This window comes from Bombina bombina, chromosome 1 (assembly GCF_027579735.1).
Source record: "Bombina bombina isolate aBomBom1 chromosome 1, aBomBom1.pri, whole genome shotgun sequence".
Taxonomy (NCBI): Eukaryota; Metazoa; Chordata; class Amphibia; order Anura; family Bombinatoridae; genus Bombina; species Bombina bombina.
This window is the reverse complement of record NC_069499.1, coordinates 881,480,369-881,504,213: the sequence shown is the minus strand read 5'-3', so window position 1 is coordinate 881,504,213 and position 23,845 is coordinate 881,480,369. Positions and strand designations below refer to the sequence as shown.

The 23,845-nt window shown below is 43.4% G+C and overlaps 1 protein-coding gene across 1 annotated transcript in view; it reads left to right on the top strand.

Moving 5' to 3' along the window:
- The window catches only part of FTO (FTO alpha-ketoglutarate dependent dioxygenase), a 568,183-nt gene that overhangs the window by 249,803 nt on the left and 294,535 nt on the right, over positions 1-23,845 (top strand). Inside the window, 2 exon segments of the mRNA XM_053715751.1 lie at positions 13,600-13,624; positions 13,626-13,712. Coding sequence (XP_053571726.1) covers positions 13,600-13,624; positions 13,626-13,712 — 112 coding nt within the window.

Here is a 23,845-nt window from a genome sequence, read left to right as displayed (position 1 = left end):
CCACTCCTGCCTTGCTAAAGTCACTCCTCTGCTCCGCATTCCCATACCCAGCATCCAGACTTCCTCCATCCTTCCTTTGGTATATGCAGACTTTGTGGATGTGTTTGAGAAAAAAGCAGCCGATGTGCTGCCACCACACCGTCCCTATGACTGCAAGATCGACCTCCTTCCCTGAGCCCCACTTCCCAAGGGCAGGACGTTTCTACTCTCCAAGGCTGAAACCAAATCCATGGAGGAGTACATCCAAGAGAATCTAGCTAAAGGTTTCATTCGCCCTTCTTCCTCTCCTGCTGGGGCTGGCTTCTTTTTTGTCGGTAAGAAGGATGGTGGGCTCAGACCCTGCATAGACTACAGGGCCTTGAACAACATAACCATCAAGAATCTCTATCCCATACCATTGATCACTGAACTGTATGACTCACTCCAGGATGCTCGCTTCTTCGCTAAATTGGACTTACGTGGGGCATATAATTTGATTCGCATCTCTCCAGGCCACGAATGGAAGACCGCCTTCAACACAAGATCGGGGCATTACGAATACCTTGTAATGCCCTTTGGGCTGTGTAACGCCCTTGCTGCCTTTGAGGCATTTGTCAACAAATTCTTCCGTGACCTCCTCAACCATACTGTCATAGTATATCTGGATGACATCCTTGTTTTTTCTTCCACTTTAGAGGAGCATCACAGGCACGTGAGACAGGTGCTTCTTCGTCTCAGAGATAATTCTTTGGTAGCCAAGCTAGAAAAATGTGAGTTTGATCAAGTCCGGATCCAATTCCTTGGGTACGTCATCTCGAAGGAGGGTTTAGCCATGGATCCTGCTAAACTCAACACTGTACTAGAATGGCCTCAACCTACCTCCTTAAAGGAGTTGCAGTGGTTCTTGGGGTTCTCCAATTACTACCGCAAGTTCATAAAGAACTTTTCTCAAACAGTCGCCCCTCTCACTGAATTGACAAGACGGAACAAGTACTGTAAACATTGGCCTCCTGAGGCCATAAAAGCCTTTTCTTGTCTGAAAAAGGCTTTTTGTTCAGCTCCTGTGCTCCGCCATCCTGATCCTGACCTACAGTTCACTTTAGAGGTTGATGCCTCCGAGATAGGGGCTGGAGCAGTTCTTACCCAAAGGGACCCTCTGACTTCCAACTCACCCTGTAGCCTTTTTCTCTAAACGCTTTACTCCTGCGGAGAGGAACTACAATGTGGGTAATCGGGAACTCTTAGCCATTAAGATGGCCTTGACTGAATGGCGTCACTGGTTAGAGGGCACCGCCACTCCTATTCAGATCCTCACCGACCACAAGAATTTGACTTACCTAGAAACTGCTCACCGACTCAATCCTCGACAGGCCAGGTGGGCCTTGTTTTTTTCCCGTTTTCACTTTGTGGTCTCCTATCTTCCTGGTACCAAGAACAAGAAGGTGGACGCCCTTTCCCGTCAGTTCCCTCACTCAAGTGATTCCTCCGAAGCTCCTATTGAACACATTATACCCCCCTCCTGTGTGATCGCTCAACTCAATACCACCCTTCTGCAAAGATTACAACGTGCTCAGTCTAGTACACCTCCTGGTGCCCCCATGGCCTCTGATATCCTCTTTGTACCTCGGAACCTACGTATCCCTGTGCTAGCCTGGGCCCATGATAGAAAACTCTCAGGACACCCTGGTTCGACTAGGACCTTCAGGCGTCTTTGCCAACATGTTTGGTGGCCTACTATGAAGTCTGACGCTCAAGACTACGTGAAAGCCTGCACAATTTGTGCTGCCAACAAAACTCCCCGATCCTTGCCTCCTGGCTTGCTCCAACCATTGTCCATTCCCAAACGACCCTGGACACACATAACAATGGACTTCATTGTGGACCTTCCCTCTTCCGACCAACATACAGTTATCTGGGTTGTGGTGGATCGCTTTTCCAGACTGGCTCACTTCGTACCCCTAGACAAACTGCCTTCTGCTCAGGAATTGTCGTCCCTTTTTCTCTTGCATGTGGTGCGACTTCATGGCATTCCTGTGAATATTTTCCCCGACAGGGGTCCACAGTTCATCTCTGCCTTCTGGAGAGCCTTTTGTAAGTTGATTTGAACCACTGTTTCCTTGTCGTCTGGCTACCATCCTCAGACCAATGGACTAACTGAGAGAGCAAACCAGGATCTTGAAGCTTATCTTAGAGCCTTTGTCAACACTCGCCACACCAACTGGTCTGAATTGCTACCCCTAGCTGAACTAGCAAGAAACACTCATTGGCACTCTTCTCTTCGATGCTCTCCGTTTCAAGCTGCAGCAGGTTATCAACCTCGTATCTTCCCTCTTTCAGCTCGGTCCACAGGGTTTCCTGCCGCAGACGTCACGTCACTGATCTCACCACTCATTGGCAACGCATTCGTTCTCAGCTGCGTTCAGCTGTCTCTAGATTTAAGAAGTTTGCTGATCGTCGTAGGGCTTCTGTACGTGCCATTCCAGTAGGTGAACATGTCTGGGTCTCCACTCGACACATTCGTCTACGTCAACCCTGTCACAAATTGGGGCCTAAGTTTATCGGTCCTTACAAGGTCCTGAAAAGACTGTCTCCTGTTGCCTACAAAGTGGCCTTGCCAAGAACCCTACGCATACATCCAGTCTTCCACATCTCACTACTCAAGCCATACATGAAGAATAGATATTCCCAGCTTCGAACTCCTCCTCCTCCGCTCTTGATCCGTGGTGACCCCGAATATGAAGTGGTTAAGATTCTGTACTCCAGATACAGACGCAGACAACCGCAGTATCTGATACATTGGAAGGGTTACTCTGTGGCAGACCGTTCCTGGGTTCCTGCCTGTGATGTGCATGCTCAATCTCTGGTCTCCAAGTACCATGCTGCTCACCCTTTGAAGCCGACTCTGGTTCCCGGAGGGAACCCTTGAGGAGGGGGCTATGTCACGCCGCGCCGTTGCTAGGGGCGCAGCGTCTCCCTCCTGCTCGTTGCCTAGGGCTGTGTCGGTTCAGGATGTGTGCGGCGCTGACGTCACCGCCGCATGCTCCTGATGCCGGCCGGTCTTGTGGAGCCAATCCCTCAGGTATTTGAACAGGCAGCAAACGGCCTGTCACTGCCCAAGTATAGGTGCTTCTTTGTGTGCTCCTGGGAGTGATAGATCGTTTGCTGGACTGACCTTTTTGTTGCTGGAACCCTGCCTGTCTCACTACGCTACCTGGTTAACCCCTAAAGTACTGGACTGATACTTTGTTGCTGGAACCCTGCCTGTCTCACTACGCTACCTGGTTAACCCCTAAATTGCTGGACTGATACTTTGTTGCTGGAACCCTGCCTGTCTCACTACGCTACCTGGTTAACCCCTAAATTGCTGGACTGACTTCTTGTTGCTGAACCCTGCCTGTCTCACTTCTCTTTCTGTTTAACCCCTGAATTGCTGAACTGATTTCTCTTGTTAAGTGTATCCAGTCCACGGATCATCCATTACTTGTGGGATATTCTCCTTCCCAACAGGAAGTTGCAAGAGGATCACCCACAGCAGAGCTGCTATATAGCTCCTCCCCTAACTGCCATATCCAGTCATTCTCTTGCAACTCTCAACAAAGATGGACGTAGTAAGAGGAGAGTGGTGTATTATAGTTAGTTTCTTAACTTCAATGAAAAGTTTGATATTTTTAAATGGTACCGGAGTGTACTGTTTTATCAAAGGCAGCATTAGAAGAAGAATCTGCCTGTGATTTCTATGATCTTAGCAGAAGTAACTAAGATCCATTGCCGTTCTCACATATTCTGAGGAGTGAGATAACTTCAGAGAGGGAATGGCGTGCAGGTTTTCCTGCAATAAGGTATGTGCAGTAAACATATTTCTAGGGATGGAACTTGCTAGAAAAATGCTGCTGATACCGGATTAATGTAAGTTAAGCCTAAATGCAGTGATTTAATAGCGACTGGTATCAGGCTTATTAACAGAGATACATACTCTTATAAAAGTGTAATATAAAACGTTTGCTGGCATGTTTAATCGTTTTTATATATGCTTTGGTGATAAAACTTATTGGGGCCTAGTTTTTTCCACATGGCTGGCTTTATTTCCACTGTTATAGTATAAAAGTTACAGTTGGTGCAGTTAAAATTACAAACTGTGACATTCAGCTTCCCTCAGCAGTCCCCTGCATGCTATAGGACATCTCTGATGGGCTCAAAAGGCTTCAAAAGTAGGAGCTGTGGCAGTTGTTATGACTGTTTAAAAAACATATTTTTCGTTTTGTTAATCATCCATTTGCAAGTGGGTGCAATGCTCTGCTAACTTGTTACATACACTGTAAAAACTTTGTTAGTGTAACTGCCTTTTTTTCACTGTTATTTAAAATTTTGCCAAAATTTGTTTCTCTTAAAGGCACAGTAACATTTTTTATATTGCTTGTTAACTTTGTTTAAAGTGTTTTCCAAGCTTGCTAGTCTCATTGCTAGTCTGTACAAACATGTCTGACACAGAGGAAACTACTTGTTCATTATGTTTAAAAGCCATGGTGGAGCCCCATAGGAGAATGTGTACTAAATGTATTGATTTCACCTTAAACAGTAAAGATCAGTCTTTATCTATAAAAGAATTGTCACCAGAGGGGTCTGTCGAGGGGGAAGTTATGCCGACTAACTCTCCCCACGTGTCGGACCCTTCGCCTCCCGCTCGAGGGACGCACGCTAATATGGCGCCAAGTACATCAGGGATGCCCATATCGATTACTTTGCAGGACATGGCTGCAATCATGAATAATACCCTGTCACAGGTATTAGCCAGATTGCCTGAATTGAGAGGCAAGCGCGATAGCTCTGGGGTTAGACGAGATACAGAGCGCGTAGATGCTGTAAGAGCCATGTCTGATACTGCGTCACAATATGCAGAACCTGAGGACGGAGAGCTTCAGTCTGTGGGTGACGTCTCTGAATCGGGGAGACCTGATTCAGAGATTTCTAATTTTAAATTTAAGCTTGAGAACCTCCGTGTGTTACTTGGGGAGGTATTAGCTGCTCTGAATGACTGTGACACAATTGCAGTGCCAGAAAAATTGTGTAGGCTGGATAAATACTATGCAGTGCCGGTGAGTACTGATGTTTTTCCAATACCTAAAAGGCTTACAGAAATTATTAGTAAGGAGTGGGATAGACCCGGTGTGCCCTTTTCCCCACCTCCTATATTTAGAAAAATGTTTCCAATAGATGCCACTACACGGGACTTATGGCAGACAGTCCCTAAGGTGGAGGGAGAAGTTTCTACTTTAGCAAAGCGTACCACTATCCCGGTTGAGGACAGTTGTGCTTTTTCAGATCCAATGGATAAAAAATTAGAGGGTTACCTTAAGAAAATGTTTATTCAACAAGGTTTTTATTTTACAGCCCCTTGCATGCATTGCGCCTGTCACTGCTGCGGCGGCGTTCTGGTTTGAGGCCCTGGAAGAGGCCATCCATACAGCTCCATTGACTGAAATTATTGACAAGCTTAGAACACTTTAGCTAGCTAACTCATTTGTTTCTGATGCCATTGTTCATTTGACTAAACTAACGGCTAAGAATTCCGGATTCGCCATCCAAGCGCGTAGGGCGCTATGGCATAAATCCTGGTCAGCTGATGTGACTTCAAAGTCTAAATTACTTAACATTCCTTTCAAGGGGCAGACCTTATTCGGGCCTGGTTTGAAAGAAATTATTGCTGACATTACTGAAGGTAAGGGTCATACCCTTCCTCAGGACAGGGCCAAATCAAGGGCCAAACAGTCTAATTTTCGTGCCTTTCGAAATTTCAAGGCAGGTGCAGTATCAGCTCCCTCTACTTCAAAACAAGAGGGAACTTTTCCTCAATCTAAGCAGGCCTGGAAACCTACCCAGTCCTGGAACAAGGGCAAGCAGGCCGAAAGCCTGCTGCTGCCTCCAAGACAGCATGAAGGAGCGGCCCCCTATCCGACAACGGATCTAGTAGGGGGCAGACTCTCTTCGCCCAGGCGTGGGCAAGAGATGTTCAGGATCCCTGGGCGTTGGAGATCATATCTCAGGGATATCTTCTGGACTTCAAAGCTTCTCCCCCACAAGGGAGATTTCACCTTTCAAGATTATCTGCAAACCAGATAAAGAAAGAGGCATTCCTAAGCTGCGTGCAAGACCTCCTTGTAATGGGAGTGATCCATCCAGTTCCGCGGACGGAACAAGGACAGGGGTTTTATTCAAATCTGTTTGTGGTTCCCAAAAAAGAGGGAACCTTCAGACCAATTTTGGATCTAAAGATCCTAAACAAATTCCTCAGAGTTCCATCATTCAAGATGGAAACTATTTGAACCATTTTACCCATGATCCAAGAGGGTCAGTACATGACCACAGTGGACTTAAAGGATGCCTACCTTCACATTCCGATCCACAAGAATCATCATCGGTTCCTGAGGTTTGCCTTTCTAGACAGGCATTACCAGTTTGTAGCTCTTCCATTCGGGTTGGCTACAGCCCCAAGAATTTTTACAAAGGTTCTGGGCTCACTTCTGGCGGTTCTAAGACCGCGAGGCATAGCGGTGGCTCCTTACCTAGACGACATCCTGATACAGGCGTCAAGCTTTCAAATTGCCAAGTCTCATACAGAGATAGTTCTGGCATTTCTGAGGTCGCATGGGTGGAAAGTGAACAAAGAAAAGAGTTCTCTATCTCCTCTCACAAGGGTTTCCTTCCTAGGGACTCTGATAGATTCTATAGAAATGAAAATTTACCTGACGGAGTCCAGGTTATCAAAACTTCTAAATGCTTGCCGTGTTCTTCACTCCATTCCGCGCCCCACAGTGGCTTAATGGTAGCGGCGATGGACATAGTGCCATTTGCGCGCCTGCATCTCAGACCGCTGCAATTATGCATGCTCAGTCAGTGGAATGGGGATTACACAGATTTGTCCCCTCTACTAAATCTGGATCAGGAAACCAGAGATTCTCTTCTCTGGTGGTTATTTTGGGTCCATCTGTCCAAAGGTATGACCTTTCGCAGACCAGATTAGACAATTGTAACAACAGATGCCAGCCTTCTAGGTTGGGGTGCAGTCTGGAACTCCCTGAAGGCTCAGGGTTCATGGACTCAGGAGGAGAAACTCCTCCCAATAAATATTCTGGAGTTAAGAGCAATATTCAATGCTCTTCTAGCTTGGCCTCAGTTAGCAACATGGCCTCAGTTAGCAACATGTTGTTTCATCAGATTTCAGTCGGACAACATCACGACTGTGGCTTACATCATCCATCAAGGGGGGACCAGGAGTTCCCTAGCGATGTCAGAAGTCTCCAAGATAATTCGCTGGGCAGAGACTCACTCTTGCCACCTATCAGCGAACCATATCCCAGGGGTAGAGAACTGGGAGGCGGATTTTCTAAGTCGTCAGACTTTTCATCCGGGGGAGTGGGAACTCCATCCGGAGGTGTTTGCTGAATTGGTTCTCCGTTGGGGCAAACCAGAACTGGATCTCATGACGTCTCGCCAGAACGCCAAGCTTCCTTGTTACGGATCCAGGTCCAGGGACCCAGAAGCGGCACTGATAGATGCTCTAGCAGCGCCTTGGTTCTTCAACCTGGCCTATGTGTTTCCACCGTTTCCTCTGCTCCCTCGTCTGATTGCCAAAATCAAACAGGAGAGAGCATCTCTGATATTGATAGCGCCTGCGTGGCCACGCAGGACCTGGTATGCAGACCTAGTGGACATGTCATCCTTTCCACCATGGACTCTGCCTCTGAGACAAGACCTTCTAATACAAGGTCCTTTCAATCATCCGAATCTACTTTCTCTGAGACTGACTGCATGGAGATTGAACGCTTGATCCTATCAAAGCGTGGCTTCTCCGAGTCAGTAATTGATACCTTAATACAGGCACGAAAGCCTGTCACCAGCAAAATTTACCACAAGATTTGGCGTAAATATCTTCATTGGTGTGAATCCAAGAATTATTCATGGAGTAGGGTTAGGATTCCTAGGAAATTGTCCTTCCTACAAGAGGGTTTGGACAAAGGACTATCAGCTAGTTCTTTAAAGGGACAGATTTCTGCTCTGTCTATTCTTTTACACAAGCGTCTGGCAGAAGTTCCAGACGTTCAGGCATTTTGTCAGGCTTTAGTTAGAATTAAGCCTGTGTTTAAACCTGTTGCTCCCCCATGGAGCTTAAACTTGGTTCTTAAAGTTCTTCAAGGGGTTCCGTTTGAACCCCTTCATTCTATTGATATCAAACTTCTATCATGGAAAGTTCTTTTTCTGATGGCTATTTCCTCGGCTCGAAGAGTCTCGGAGTTATCTGCCTTACATTGTGATTCTCCTTATCTGATCTTTCATTCAGATAAAGTAGTTCTGCATACAAAAACCTGGGTTTTTACCTAAGGTGGTTTCAATCAAGAGATTGTTGTTCCATCATTATGCCCTAATCCTTTACGTCTTTTGCATAATCTAGACGTAGTCCGTGCATTGAAGTTTTACTTGCAGGCTACTAATGATTTTCGCCAAACATCTCACCTGTGTTATTTACTCTGGACAGAGGAGAGGTCAAAAGGCCTCGGCAACCTCTCTTTCTTTTTGGCTTCGGAGTATAATGCGTTTAGCATATGAGACTGCTGGACAGCAGCCCCTGAAAGAATTACAGCTCATTCTACTAGAGCTGTGGCTTCCACCTGGGCCTTTAAAAATGAGGCCTCTGTTGAACAGATTTGCAAGGCTGCGGTCTTCGCTTCATACCTTTTCAAAATTTTACAAATTTGATACTTTTGGTTCTTCGGAGGCTGTTTTTGGGAGAAAGGTTCTACAGGCAGTGGTTCCTTCCGTTTAAGTTCCTGCTTTGTCCCTCCCATCATCCGTGTACTTAAGCTTTGGTATTGGTATCCCACAAGTAATGGATGATCCGTGGACTGGATACACTTAACAAGAGAAAACATAATTTATGCTTACCTGATAAATTTATTTCTCTTGTAGTGTATCCAGTCCACGGCCCGCCCTGTCCTTTTAAGGCAGGTCTAAATTTTAATTAAACTTCAGTCACCACTGCACCCTATGGTTTCTCCTTTTTCGGCTTGTTTCGGTCGAATGACTGGATATGGCAGTTAGGGGAGGAGCTATATAGCAGCTCTGCTGTGGGTGATCCTCTTGCAACTTCCTGTTGGGTAGGAGAATATCCCACAAGTAATGGATGATCCGTGGACTGGATACACTACAAGAGAAATACATTTATCAGGTAAGCATAAATTATGTTTTTCTGTTGCCGAATCCTGCTTGCCTGACAATTTTCATAATCTGCCTTGTGCTGTCCTGCCTGTGGTGAGTGCCGCTCTCCTCATTTGCCTGATATTTCCTGCTCTGGGATATTCCCTATCTTTCCAGCTCGACGCCGGGATAACAAGACTACTGGCCGAGTTCGGTCTGATAGAGGAGTATCCCACGAGCATTACAGTTGCTACTCTACTTCCGGGAGCTCGTCTGCTTCCATCTTTGGGAGATTTTCAGATGGTTGTCTCCCACCTTTACTGTGTCGCCCCTGTTTAGGCATATTGGGTGTATAGGGGTTAGGATTCATGTTCCTTCTTCCATCATCGAGCCGTTGGGGTGTCAGAGATTGTGCTCCTTGTTGGCTTAGTGGTAAACTTTGCTGCCTTCATAGCTGATCAAGATTTCGAATCCAGCTGTGTTTAGGTGTTCCTTACAGCGAGTGCCCTTTAACTGAGGGGGGATATATATCCTCGCCTTAATCATGATTTGCAGGCGACCAGATTCGCATGGATCCTGAGGATCTTGGAGACTTTTGTTAGCTTCTCAATCCAGTTTCTAGGGGAGATGTGGCATAGTGGTTGGCTCCACCGCTCCTGAAACAGGAGGTTGTGGGTTGTACCCAGGTAAAGCTCCTGTTATCTGTTTTGTGATTCTGGTGATAGCTAGCAGTCCTAAGCAGAGTTTTCTGTTTTTCTTGTACGCTCTTAGTCTTTGGAAGTTGGCCTTAGGGCCTTCTAGAGTGGCTGTGTGACTTCTCTATTACCTTTCTCCCTTCTGTGGGGAGTTGTATCCCGCTGCAGGTGTCCTAAGCTCTCTGGGTATGGGACATTTTCGTGTGAAGTCAATGTCCAGGTGGTCTTGGATATGACAGTTATTGCTTTGCCTATGGTGCAAGTTTACTCCGGATGGGGTAACCTAGCGGTTCCTCAGGGGTTTTAAATAGTTAAGCCGGCTCCGAGTTTTCGGGTTCCGGGTCTGTTTTTTCTGTCTTTGACTGGATATTTTGGGGGTCTGTATCCAGATCTCTTTGGTCTGATCTGGACGGCCCAGTTTCCCCGTTCTGGGACGTCTCTGTTCCTACGGGAGTAATCTCTTCCTTACAGAGAAAGCTAGACTTTTGCTGGGCCAGCCTTAGTGACCGGATGTTTTTTCGTTCGGTATTTGACAGTTTCAGCAGATTTAAGCTTCAGCCCGCTGTTCCAGTCTGATGGTAACTTAGCGGTCTAGTGAGCGGAAGGTTTACAATTTGCAACCAGCTGCAGCTATTTGCACCTGGATGGTGTGCTAACATGTTGTTAAGTTTTGGTTTCTCTTTCCCTCCTTCTGGGGGTGAATTTGACATCCCACTGTATCCGCCTGGTTCTTGGAGGTTCCTTGTATGCCTCGGTCGGTGGGGTTGCCCCGCCCTGCCTTGTGTGCGGGATGTCAGTATGAAGGGATGGAATTCTTGTGCCATGTCTTACTGTAATCCGGTAGAGGGTCTCCTTTGGATGTACCCTTCGTCCTCAGAAAGGGGGCTGTGTCTGGGTTATGGAACCCGAGCTCTTGGGGGGGCTGGTCCTCTCCCTTTTTTCCTTCCTGCAGATCTTATGATTCGGGGTACTTTTAACATTATCAGTCACTTTGGTGCTGGGTCCGTTACCGGAGCGCGAGTCAGGGATCTGTCTGATCTGTTGATCTTAGCCGTATATCATACTTCTTTAAATGAGAGGCTTAGCGGTGGATCCCTCCTGGGCAGGTAGTTAGTTTCTCCCGGGTTCTGGGTTCGGTTCCTCCTTTCATGTCCCTTTTTGGGAAGGTCCTGTCCTGCACTGTTTTGGAGTTCTTCTTCTGGAGAGAGTTCTGTGCTTTTTCATAGTTAGGGTGGCGACCGGTGGTCGTTAAGTCCTTATTTGTAGCAGGACGCCTGTGGCTTGGAGGATCTTATTCAGATATTTGATGCTGGGGTTTTTTCAGCAGCTCCCGGGGACAGTCTGTCTTCGGTTGCTCTATTCTGGGTGCGAGTGAGCGCTCTGTGGAGGGGAGGGATTTTTCTTTCCTCCTTTTTAATTTCTCAGGACATTTCTTGGTCCTTTGTTTTAGGTAGTGGGGGCTTTACAAGTCCTCACTTTGCTTTGCTGGGTCGGCAGGGTCTTTTCATAGGTCCCTGATTCATCCTGGTTCTCTCTTTTGGAGTTCCCTTCGGGTCCTAGTCCCTTTGGGTTCATAGGGTCCTTTCGGTCTCATTTCGAGTCTCCTTCTTCCCCGCTGGGGGAATGTGGATGTTTCGGCAGGCTGCATGCCTGCGGGACTCGTCTCCTCAGAGGCTTTTGGCTCGGTTGAGTCAAATAATCTGAGCGGTTTCTAGCTAGGGCCTTGCTGGTTTTAACTGTTGAGCAGTTAGCTAGGCCTTTTCCATTTTGTCCTTTGGCTTCTAGTGAAGCAGTTTTTTCTGTCGGGAGTTTTGGGTTTTAGGCTGTGGTGCCCTCAGAAGGGGTCACCTTTTGTACCCGCCTGTTTTGCATTCAGTGTTATCTATAGCTTGGGTATTGTTTTCCCAAAAGTAATGAATGCAGCTCTGGACTCTTCCTGTTTAAGGAGAAAAACTTAAATTATGCTTACCTGATCATTTTCTTTTCTTCTGACGGGAAGAGTCCACAGCTCCCTGCCCGCGTTGTTCATATGGGGCGGCCGTATTGTTTGTTTCTTCTGGCATCTTTTTCATCCTGTTATTTCTCCTACTGTTCCTTGTTCCCTCGGCAGAATGACTGGGGGATGAGGGAAGTGGGTGAGGTATTTAAGCCTTTGACTGGGGTGTCTTTGCCTTCTCCTGGAGGCCAGGTTCTAATTTCAAAAAAGTAATGAATGCAGCTGTGGACTCTTCCCGTCAGAAGAAAAGAAAATTATCAGGTAAGCATAATTTAAGTTTTTCTGTTGTTTTTTACAAATATAAGATAAGGATGTTATATGTACCAAATACAATTTTCTACTAAAAGTTGTTTCGTCAAAGAATATCAATCAAAGAAATTGTTATTCCTTTGTTATGTCCGAACCCTTCTAATTCTAAGGAACAGCTTCTTCATAACTTTGATGATTTTAGAGCGTTAAAGTTTTATTAAGTATTTCAGACAAAGTTCTAGTTTATTTGTTCATCATTCTGGTTCTTGTAAATGTCAAAAGTCTACTGTGGTAGCCTTAGCTTCTTTGCTCAAATAGGTGATTCACAAAGCTTACTTGGAAAGTCTCCTCCTAAGCGTATCACAGCTCATTCCACAAGATCAGTTGCAACTTTGTGGGCTTTCACAAAGTGGAAGTGGGTTTTGGCAGGAAAGTCCTTCCGGCTGTGGTGTCTGGCAAATAGGAATTGCCTTATTTGTCTCACAATTTCCTTGTCGTCGACTCTGATCATTTTACGGAAAAAAAAACATAATCTATGCTTACCTAATAAAAAAAAAAAAATTCAGGATGAGAGTCCACAGGCCCCAACCTTTTTAAAAATGTTTGGGCGACAGTTAAAAATGCACCTCTATAGACCCTGCTTTTGTCTTTTCTACCTATTTGTCTCCTTTTCTCGGCCCGGCACTAGATAAAACTGAGTAGTGCTGGGAGGTGGTAGGTAATAAAGGCTCTTGTTGCCGGTTCTTTGCCACACCTTAGGGTTTCCTATGTACTTTCATCATCCTGAAAGAAAATAAATTATCAGGTTGGCATATATAGATATTATTTTTTTACCACCACCTACCTTCCTGTTATTGAGAGTTGCTGATTTTGATACTGCAGTCAGACAGGAAGGTAAGTCAATGACGGGGTAATGCAGCAAAATGTTGACTGTGAGCCTCTGTGTACACAAAGCAAAGCACTAATTATAAATTTACTGCCACCACAATACATTGATTCAACTCGAAATCTGTTTTGAGTGCCTTTCTCAATTAAATTGATCATTTTTAACAAAAAATGTGTTCTTCGGTTTACCTTGTCTTTCAAAGGTTTATTTCTGTAAATGTGCCCAATATATCATCCTGGCTTGAGCTTTATTAGAATTGTTGTACCTCGTTTAGAAAGCTATGCAGAAAATACTGCATATGCAAAACTCTACCACACCATACCTTGCCCTTCAATACATTCCTGTCTATTTTAGGTAACAAATGAATTAAAGCGTCACTTTTTATGGTTTGTTTTATGTACCTACCGTGTATATTGACTACATTCTAGATATATGGTGCCCATTTTCAGCCATCATTTCCCATATTGATTATTTAGCGAACTTGCAATAATAATAATGAAAATATATTGATTTACTGTCCTCATTTGCCTATGAGCTTTTTTATTTATTTTACAGGTATTTTTTTTCTCTTTCCTGTTTTCATCATTGACTTAATTATTTTTCAGACCAACGTAGTACTGGAAGAGATTATTAAGGAAAATGGAACGAAAGAAATATTAAACAGTGTGCTGCCATCACTTATGGAACGTCGAGACTTGCGTCATGAATGGAGTTTGAGGTGAGAAAACCAAAAACAAACACTGCTTATCTGTATGTGTGTGTTTGTCTATATACACAAAATGCACACACACACATACTTATATATACATAAATAACACTATAGCAACATTCCGTGATACATACATTGCACAAATTGTAGCTTGCATATATTTGGACATATCATATAATGGACATATTTTTTTGTTTAGTTTGGATTTTTAATTTTTGAAGAAAACATGATACCATATTGATGCTAAGCTGTAACATCAAGCAGTACCAAGTAAACCGGTAAACCCAGAGTTTATGTTTTCTATCAAATGTTTAAAAGCAAAAAAGTTCATAACTTTAACTGCTCTTACCCCCCCCCCCCTCCCCTCTTGGGTGCTTTAATGGACATCATCAATGTGTATGGTGCTGTTTTTATATATTTAAAAAAAAAAACTTTAACAAATGGCACAAGTTAGAAGCATCCTGGGAGCTTGACACACTATTAGTACAGGGACCTGAAGACACAGAGTGCAGTGAGGAAACCTTTTATTTTATTCTCTCTTAGGGCCTTAGCGACATTTTTTTTGTATACATTTAAGTTGTGTATTTAGGATAGTGCTTTTGCAAATATTGATTATTCTTTGAATGTTTCTGTGTAACTTTAACAAATTAGGATTATACTCTGTTTAACAATTTTGGTGTATCTTTTACAAATTGCATTGTACTTTTACAGGCTTATTTCACATAGAAAAACATAAATTATGACTTACCAGATAATTTCCTTTCCTTCGATATAGGGAGAGTCCACATCTGCATTCATTACTTGTGGGAATACAGAACCAGGCCACTAGGAGGATGCAAAGACACCCCAGCCAAAGGCTTAAATACCTCCCCCACTTCCCTCATCCCCAGTCATTCTGCCAAGGGAACAAGGAACAGTAGGAGAAATATCAGGGTGAAAAAGGTGCCAGAAGAAAACTAAATAAATTTAGGGCCGCCCATCAGAGAACACGGGCAGGAGTTGTGGACTCTCCCTGTATCGAAGGAAAGGAAATTATCTGGTAAGTCATAATTTATGTTTTCCTTCTAAATACAGGGAGAGTCCACAGCTGCATTCATTACTTGTGGGAACTAATACCCAAGCTACAGAGGACACTGAATGCTAACGGGAGGGCAAAAAGGAAGGCGGTCCCAATCTGAGGGCACCACAGCCTGCAACCAACCCATTCACCCGATGCTGCGCAACAGAAGTAAAAAATAAAAATAATTTTCGGAGGACCATATAGTCGCCCAACAATCAAAACCATAAAGATCTCATGCCCGAAAACCAAGAAGACGTCACTGTTCTTGAACTGAGTCATAACCTCTGAGGAGGCTAGAAACCCACTGACTCCCAGGTCAAGTGGAAAAAAAACCTCCTCCATTAACAATAAAGAAGGCAACCAAGCCTCCGAAGTCTCAAGACCATCAAGGCAAGATTCCCTGAGGGAAAACCCTTTTCCATTAGAAATGAAAATAACATTTAAAATAACAATCCTAGGGAGAAAACCCTAACAAACTTATAAACAACCTTAATAAAAGGAAACTCCTCTAAGGAGTACGTCTTGTAAGATTACAACAAAGGGGCAATGGCATATAGAAAAACATCTACAGACGGAATAAATTGCTGAAAAATGAAAGAACATTCCTGAATGGTTAGAAAAATGAATCCGGTGCCACCCCATAAAAGAAACTAAGCTCCAAGAAGAAGCAAGAAAGATACCGGCCTGACTGTAGTCAGCGCCCCAGCAAAAACAACAAAACGCCTGATAGTGCAATGATCCTCTGGATCAGGGAATCGAAAATTGCTTGCAAGCCCACAACTAAGGAGCAAGGACTGCCGCCGGATTCAACCCACACCTACCGCATACTATGCAACGAAGGTACTCATCAGGATCTGTCCCAAAAAAGACTGCTCTAGCCAGCGCTCACCAGGAAGGCCCTTCCCCAGCTCATCCTGGAGAAAATAAAGACAGACTCTCTAAATTCCAATAGAGAGCCAGAACACACTATCTCCTCCCTACAAGGGTGATCCTTAGAATCTATGATAGATGACGAGGGACCAACAATGCGCCACAAAAGGAACATAGCCCTTCCAGAACGCTCTCTCTCTGCTAGACCCAAACAATCTCTTGCATCCACTCATAGAATGATCCCCTGTAACAATACCCATGGAGACGAGACCCTTAAACTGCAATACTAACTCGAGGACATAAACTGAACAATCAGTCTCACATGTCGCTAGCTTTGCTAGGTTCAGATCAACCCCAACAACAAGTAATATGGTCACAAGAAAGAGGATCCAACAGCACAGACTGAAGGTCCCTGAAAACTTTTCACTTAGGGATGCTAGCAGACTCCAGATGCACCTTCTGGCAGAAAAAAAACACAGAAGTTGACCTGGGTTCCAAGCCACAACCTTCTGATTCAGAAGTGGTGGATCTAACCACTACGCTGCATCTCCCTGAGAGCGTAAGAGGAAACCAGGGATAGGTAAGGACTCCTGATCGGCTTCTCCAATCAGATACCGCTCCTCGAGAAGAAAAGATAGTCCAGAACATCCGTTCCTGAAGAGCCAGCTTAATTAGAGGACTGTTGACAAAGAGCCGTAGTGGGCTTCCGCCCTCCTCCAAACACGAGTTTCTCCCGACTACGCAGTAGGAACTCTCCCCTTCCAAACAAAGGGAGCTACCCACCAAAAAGTCCTAACTGGTACGAACCCAGAAGACCAAGGCCGAATGCTCGGCTAAGGAACCATAGGATAAAAAGGAAGGAGAACTCCTGATCCACGGAACTCCTAGGACACTCGCTCCCCACAGGCAGCGAAGCGACAAAGACAGAACCGTCCCTGAATAGCTACTTCAGGCAGAGAGCCCTGAACGGAAAGCAGGGGATCGAATCCCCTCACCGGTAATCCCTATAAGTCCGCTAAAACAGATATAGAAAGGGAACAAAATCATGCCAAAGACTCAGCCTCGGCAGACCATATTACCCTCACCCCCGGGCCAACAAAGACCAGAAGGGGGACTAGAGGGCATATCGCAAGATCCTGTCCGAAGACAAAACAGCACCATGGAAGACACCCTGGTGATTAAGCTAGAAACTCAAGTCTAGAACCAACTCTGAGGATCCAAAAGACAAAAGAAATTCCCTAAAGGTCTAGTAACAGCCGATGGTAAGAAACCAGAAGCCAAGACCCGGGAGCTACTGCAAAATTTGGAGCAGGGTACTGCCACCTAAACCCTCAGATCCCAAATGGGAAACCTAGGATCGGAATGAGGTTCACTTAAAGAAACAGTTCCTAAGAACCCGATTCGCTCAAACGGATGAAATAGGAAATACATCCTTCTACCTGAACAAAGGAAAAGAAATCTTACAGTCTCAGACAACAGTCAGAGAAACCAATTAGGACGGAAATCCCCCCTGCTTATTGGACCATACACCAACAGTGGAAATAAATTATTCCCACAGGGGACCATGACTCCAAAAGTCACCCGAAACTTCCCAAAGACAAAAACAAAAGAAGAGAAGACAGTCCAAAATAAATCCAAAATAAATCTAGCTCCATCTCTAGGGCTCCTAGATCCATTACATCCCTCAAGCGCCCATCCAAGTTAAAGTTTAAAGCCAGGTCCAGCCTGTACTTTAGTATAGGAGAATTTGAAATGTCTGGACCAGAAGCTAGAAAAAACTCCCTCTTTTGTGTAAAGGGAAGGAACAGACTTAACTAGCACACAAAGCAGGTCCTGCCTGACATCAAGGATACAACACATCTGTGAAAACATTCAAGGGCTAACAGAAATTTTCAAATTCCAGCAATGCTAGAAAATTGAGATAAACAACTAAAGAATATAAGCTCTGTGGCTTAAAAAATTATCTCGCAATTATCGGGGGACCATTACTCTGAACAGAGATCTAAATGCTTACACCGGAAGTCTACAACAATCTCGACCAATTTAGTCGATGGTCTAAAAATCCCATGTGACAAAACGTCTTGTACAAGTTTCTTTAACAACCCAGAGCTCTAAAAAACTGAAAACTATACTAAAATGGAATAGCATGCAAAGGAAAAATAGGCAAACTCCCAAACATTTAACTGAAAACAGGGAGAGTGTAAACAAAACCAGGTCCAGCCTGTCACACACACAATCCCCCCTAGAGCTCGGAACTGGGATTCTAATAAGAGAATAAAGCAAAATGTAAATTGAGACGATAAGGAATAGGAACCCAATCCTCTCCACTCGTCTATTCAAGATCGTTATACGATTTAGAGGACTGAGATTCATCTGAGGGATCAGTACTGGGAACCTCTAACATCTCCAAAACCTCTCTCAGAAGTAAACGCAGGCGTGCCAATCTAAATCTAAACGCTATGCTCTCCGCAGTTGGAGGATTCAAGTTTGTAGACTCCGATCCTGGAGGTTCTATCTCTGAAGCCTCAGAGGAAACCACATCCCCAGAGAAATGATCAAACACAATCTTCATTTTACATGACAGCCCTTGGTCAGGATAACCTGGATTGACCCTTTGCTTGCACGCAGCAGGAAGAGGTACCATCGCTAAGGCTGTAGAGATAGCCATGCGGAACTGCATAGTAACCTCTGGTGGATACAATCCCCTCACAGGCGAAGGGGGAGCGGAACTCAGGAAAACTGCGTATGTTGGAACAGAAAAATCTAGGGAACGCGCCTCACTGGATTCCTCAGAGGCGGATGGCTCAGCGGTCTCCGACAACCCAACAGTGGTTGATGAGAACACCTTATAGCAGCATACGGAACATAATTGAGAGGGCTGGGTTACCCGGGCCTCCTCACAATATACACAGGTATCAAATTCTGTCTCGGAGGGATACTCCTCTAACATATCAGAATCCTCCATAACTCGTCTAAGTTATTATCAAAGGAGAAAAACAACTGGCACCTTATGCCCCAATGGCTGGGGCACTCACCACCTCCCATGACCCAGACAGGTAGAGAAAACGCTACTCTCCGCAGACACTCAGGAATCGGCAGCAGGAATAAACTTGACCACTCCCGTTCACATGGTGCTCATGCAGGACCGCCCCTGCTAAGAAAAATGCGCACCAGCTTAATAAAAAACTGCGCAGCTCTCAAAATGAAAGTAACCTGTACGTTCTGTATCAGCCAAAGAGCTCACACTTTCTTACACATAAGCAGTCAAAATCATATAACAAACATGATTAAAAAATTCCCACTGTTCAATAACGCCCTCAGGAGATATTAACCCTTGATTCCATAAAGATAAAGGAGTCCCACTGAGACCCTGTCTTCTATCGTTAACATGTGTATAAAATAAAACGATCTTACCGGAATCTATGCCGTGGAACAGCGACACGGTTCTTAAAGTTTGACAGATTGTAGCAGCGCCTCTGACATGGACTTGAGCGAAGGCAAGCAGGCAGTGAAACTCGTCAACACTGATTGCTTAAGGAGCTGTTAATATGAGTCTGGATGGTTTCGCAGAAAGACTCTCCCTGCATATCCAAACTCTAACTTTCATCCATGCTCTCACTGAGAGGCTGACAAGACTACTTAAAACTCCAGTCCCATACAGAAGGGTACTACCCACCATAAGAGACTACTCCGAATCTTACGAAACTTCTCTGCCATCCTTCTGTGACGAAAGGCAAAGAATGACTGGGGGGATGAGGGAAGTGGGGGAGGTATTTAAACCTTTGCTTGGGGTGTCTTTGTCTCCTCCTGGTGGCCAGGTTCTGTATTCCCACAAGTAATGAATGCAGCTGTGGACTCCCCCTGTATTTAGACGGAAAAAAATACAGTTTCAGAAACTCTTATTATATTTTCTAAGCATTTACACCTGCAGATCTCACTTGTTTATTTTGACAGATTTATACAGGTGAAGTTTGTTCAAAGTTTGTAATATACTCATTTAAATGACAGAAAAGTAAGTTTACTAAACTAGAGGCAAATACACATGTAATTGTATTGAAAACATTTCAGTTTATTTTGGATTTGCTCAATATTGAGAATTTATATTAATGCCAGATGCTTCCCAGTTAACTCCACTCTCCAATGTGCGATTCTATATTCCAGAGAGCTTCCTTACCTTCTGTGGGAGGCAGCTCTCATCTCTCTACATTTCCTCAGTAGCCACATCCCATTGCAAGAGGACTTTAAACATCCAATCATATGCATATGACAGAGTAGTTCTGGATCACAAAGCACTTACTCTGGCAAGCTGAAATAATTAAATATCTTCCTTTTTTTCCATAGAGATGTTCAGGGAATATTTCCTTGTCAGTTTTTTTCAGTTATGCTGCATCGCTTTTAGTTGATTTAGCATATGGGTATTATGTAACTTTAAGTGAGTTCTGCCCCAGTGAAGTCTAAACTATAATTTCTCTCCAGGTTTTAAAGTTGTTGAGAATCTGGAGAAGCAAACAGACTCTTGCACTGTAGCTAGATTGATAATGTGCTGAAAAAGAAGCACTCTACTGAGCATGTCAGGTAGGGACATAACTGTGCAACCTATACTGCTGCAAAAAAAAAGCTAATATGAATGAAATAACTTAAAAATAATAAAAGTAATCAACTTCAAACTACTAAATGGCATTATATCAAATCAAAAGCTATCAGCATGCTAAGTTTCCTGATAATACAGTCACTCATGTCAGCTGTAGTACCGATCAAAAATTTATAGTTATATATGTTTATGCATGTATCTTTTTGCAACTTTTACATTATATATCTAAATCCAACCCATTCTCTGGATTTTTTTTTCCTTTTATTTGACAGCCTATCAGAAGCAGTATAGCCCAAACCATTATAGTCTATGGCAGCTTCCAGGCAATCATTTCCAGGCTGCTAGAAAATAAGCAGAAAGCTGTTTCACTGCTGTGCATTATGAAATAAAGGGCACTCTTCCAAGGACTAGGAGTGATGTACTATTGTTAATACAGTATTTGTATGTCCCTTTAAGGGAATGCATGACTTAGTGATCCTACAGAGATTCATAATCTGTTTTTAAAACTATTTGCAGAATATTTGCTTTTGCATTTCTTTTGAAGTGTTGTGAGGGATTAGTTTTTAGAGCTGTATACCAAATATTGTGTTATATGGAGGGAGGGCGGGGGGTTAAGAGCATTGATGGTATTTATCCCCAGGCTGCAAAACAGTGTTAATCCAGCTCCTCTTCTGCGTATCTGATATTTCCTGCCCTCCTGACCTAAAATACAGGGTCATAAGCTGTTTAAGTGCTCAGCCTTACCATACTTACAACTGTATGTTTTCTGATAACAGTGTTATCAGTGTGTGTGTGTAGGAATGGCTTGTCTGGGAATTTGGCTGAAAAGTAGCATTTTTAGGGCTTTTCATTTGGGAGGATCAAGTGTTTTTATTATAAAAAAATATGTATTTTTACATCCAACATTTAACTACACCTCATGTTTGTTATTTGGTGACTATTCTTAGTTAGGTACATCCAATGGAACTGAAATGGTTTGAAAGTTTTAAAGGTACAACATAATGTGTAAGAAAAACTTTTGTTATATTCTTCTAACACGTTTTAAAAATAAATGTATTTAAAGGAAATGTACATTTTCATGAATCAGTGCCCGGTTTTTAAAAATACTATTAAAAACAGGGGCACTTTCATTCATAAAAGTTTACATTGCAGCGTATTTTAGAAATACTTACCTTTTTCTTCACCAAAGCCGGATCGCCGAACCCCCCCGCCTGCTTCTCCTGCTGTACTTACACAGCAATGACGAAACCGGCTTCCTCCAATCACGGCATGGCCTCACGAGATGGACGCTCTGGGGTTTTTTTTAAAAACCAGGCACTGATTCATGAAAGTTTACATTCACTTTAATAATTTAGAATCTTACATAAATGTGTGTGTAGAGGAGTTGTAAAATGTTATGATAGAGACATATGCAGGGACATTAAGTCAATCTTATACATACATAGAATATATAACAAAGCATTGCATTTTTAAAAATCAACATGCTAAATAAAATGTTTATAGGCATTAAAAACTGTCATTTTATTAGTAAAACTTGCAGGGTTTGATATTTCAGGGCAGTCCAGAATCCTTTTATATATTTCCATCTTAATGGGAGGAGAGTCCACTGCTTCATTCATTACTTGTGGGAATTAAGAACCTGGCCACAGAGGGGGCGGAGCCTATTCTCAATGTGGCAAGACGTGTTTTTGTGAAGCTCCTCAAGCTTGAAAGATGAGGCCTAACTCCCATTGATTTAATGGTGCACAGCTTAATGCCTCACAAGTATAAGCACAAACATTTTATTTCTCAGTGTAGGAAGAGAAAAAACAAACTGTTATGCATAAAAATGCTCTCTCTTAGATACAAGAAAGAAAACATTGTAATATCCATTTAATCTATACAGGATTTTTCTTCAGAGCTTGACTTCAGCAATTGTAGAGTTAATGTCAAGTCCTCCCAAAAATGTTTGCAAAAGCAGTGTTAACAGACAGAGATAGCAAAGATCAACACAAAGTGGCTGATGTGTTAAAAGAGACCGTCCAGAAACTTCCTCCATGCATGGGTTTGTTTATGGTGGGTGACAACCATTTGACAGACATATTGCCAAAGTGACTGCCAAAGCTTGCTTTTTTAAAAGTGACCTCTTCTTGACCCTTATAGAAAGGACAACCGTTTTTTTTTTTTAATAATAATCATGAACCAAAAATAGGGTGAATGGTTAGAAATAATGGTTTAGGTGACAAAGCATTAAAGTTTTCAGTAAACCTTCAATTTTGGCGGCAGAAAAGTGTTTAAAAAAATCGCTTATACACTTTACTGGCAATTATACTGGACCAAAATTGATTTTAGTTTTGTAATGTGAAAACAAAATCTTTTCTGAGGTGTCATGTTGGGTCAGTAAAAACATGGACAATAACCAGGTCAATGTTTTCTCAACCAATGATCCATTTAGTCACTCGATGGCATGGAAAATACTTGAAATTGTTTTGAATTGAAAATATATGTCTAAATGTATGAGGGCACCCCTTCTCATTATTGAGTTCAAGTGTTGCAGCCACACTCGTAGCTAACAGGTGCATAAAATAGACAAACATTGGTAGTACAATAGGTCAGTGACTTTAAACGTGGCATTGTCATAGGACTTTGCCACAAGTTAGTTTGTGAAATTTCTTCCCTGCTATATCTGCCGTGGTCAATTGTTAGTACTATTGGTGTGAAGTGGAAGTGTCTAGTAGCAACACCAGCCCAGCCACACAAACTCACAGAGCATGCAAACGCGCTGAGTGCTGAAATGCGTAGCTTGTAAAAATGGCCTATTATCTGTTGCATCACTCACTACAGAGTTCCAAACTGCCTCTGAAAGCAGAAGCTTCATGAAATGGGTTTTTGTACTTCCGTGGCTGAGCAACTGTGCACAAGCCTTACATCAACATGCTCAATGCCAAGCGTCAGCTGGAGTGGTGTAAAGCACATTACCACACTGGAGCAGTGGAAATAAGTTCCTTAGAGTTATGAATAACCCTTCGCTAAAATACGTAGTGCATACTGTATAATTTGATGTAGAGGGTATATAGTCTGGGGCTGTTTTTAAGGGTTTGGGCTAAGCCCCTTAGTTCCAGTGACGGGTCATCTTAAATGCACATAGATTAATTACATATTTTAATAGAAACATATTTACAATATACATATGTTGGGGAAAAAAATGCTTCTAGTAAAATTTATGACTGTTTTAGTGTTAACCTTTTTCTCTGCATGTGCATGTGAAGCACAGCTAGATATTCTCAGTGCACCAGCATTTTAAATACTGCAGCAGCTCAGAGCGACAGTGGGGCTTGTATCATGACAGCAAATATCAAATTGAGTCATTACCAGATGGTACAAGCACCTTAGCCTCTCTGTTTAAAATGGTGGTGCACGGTGCACTTTTGAAACAGCTATAGCTTTTACTAGAATCATTTTTGCTAATACATATATCAGGGCTCAAAATTTCCACTCACCCATTAGCCATTGGCGAGTGGAAATTTAACGGTGGCGTGTGAAAGTCAGTGAGCGAATGTTGAATAAACATTCACTCACTGTCCATAGTCTTTCAACGTGTTGTACGTTAGTTAGCACATTTTATTTGAAAAATGTACACTT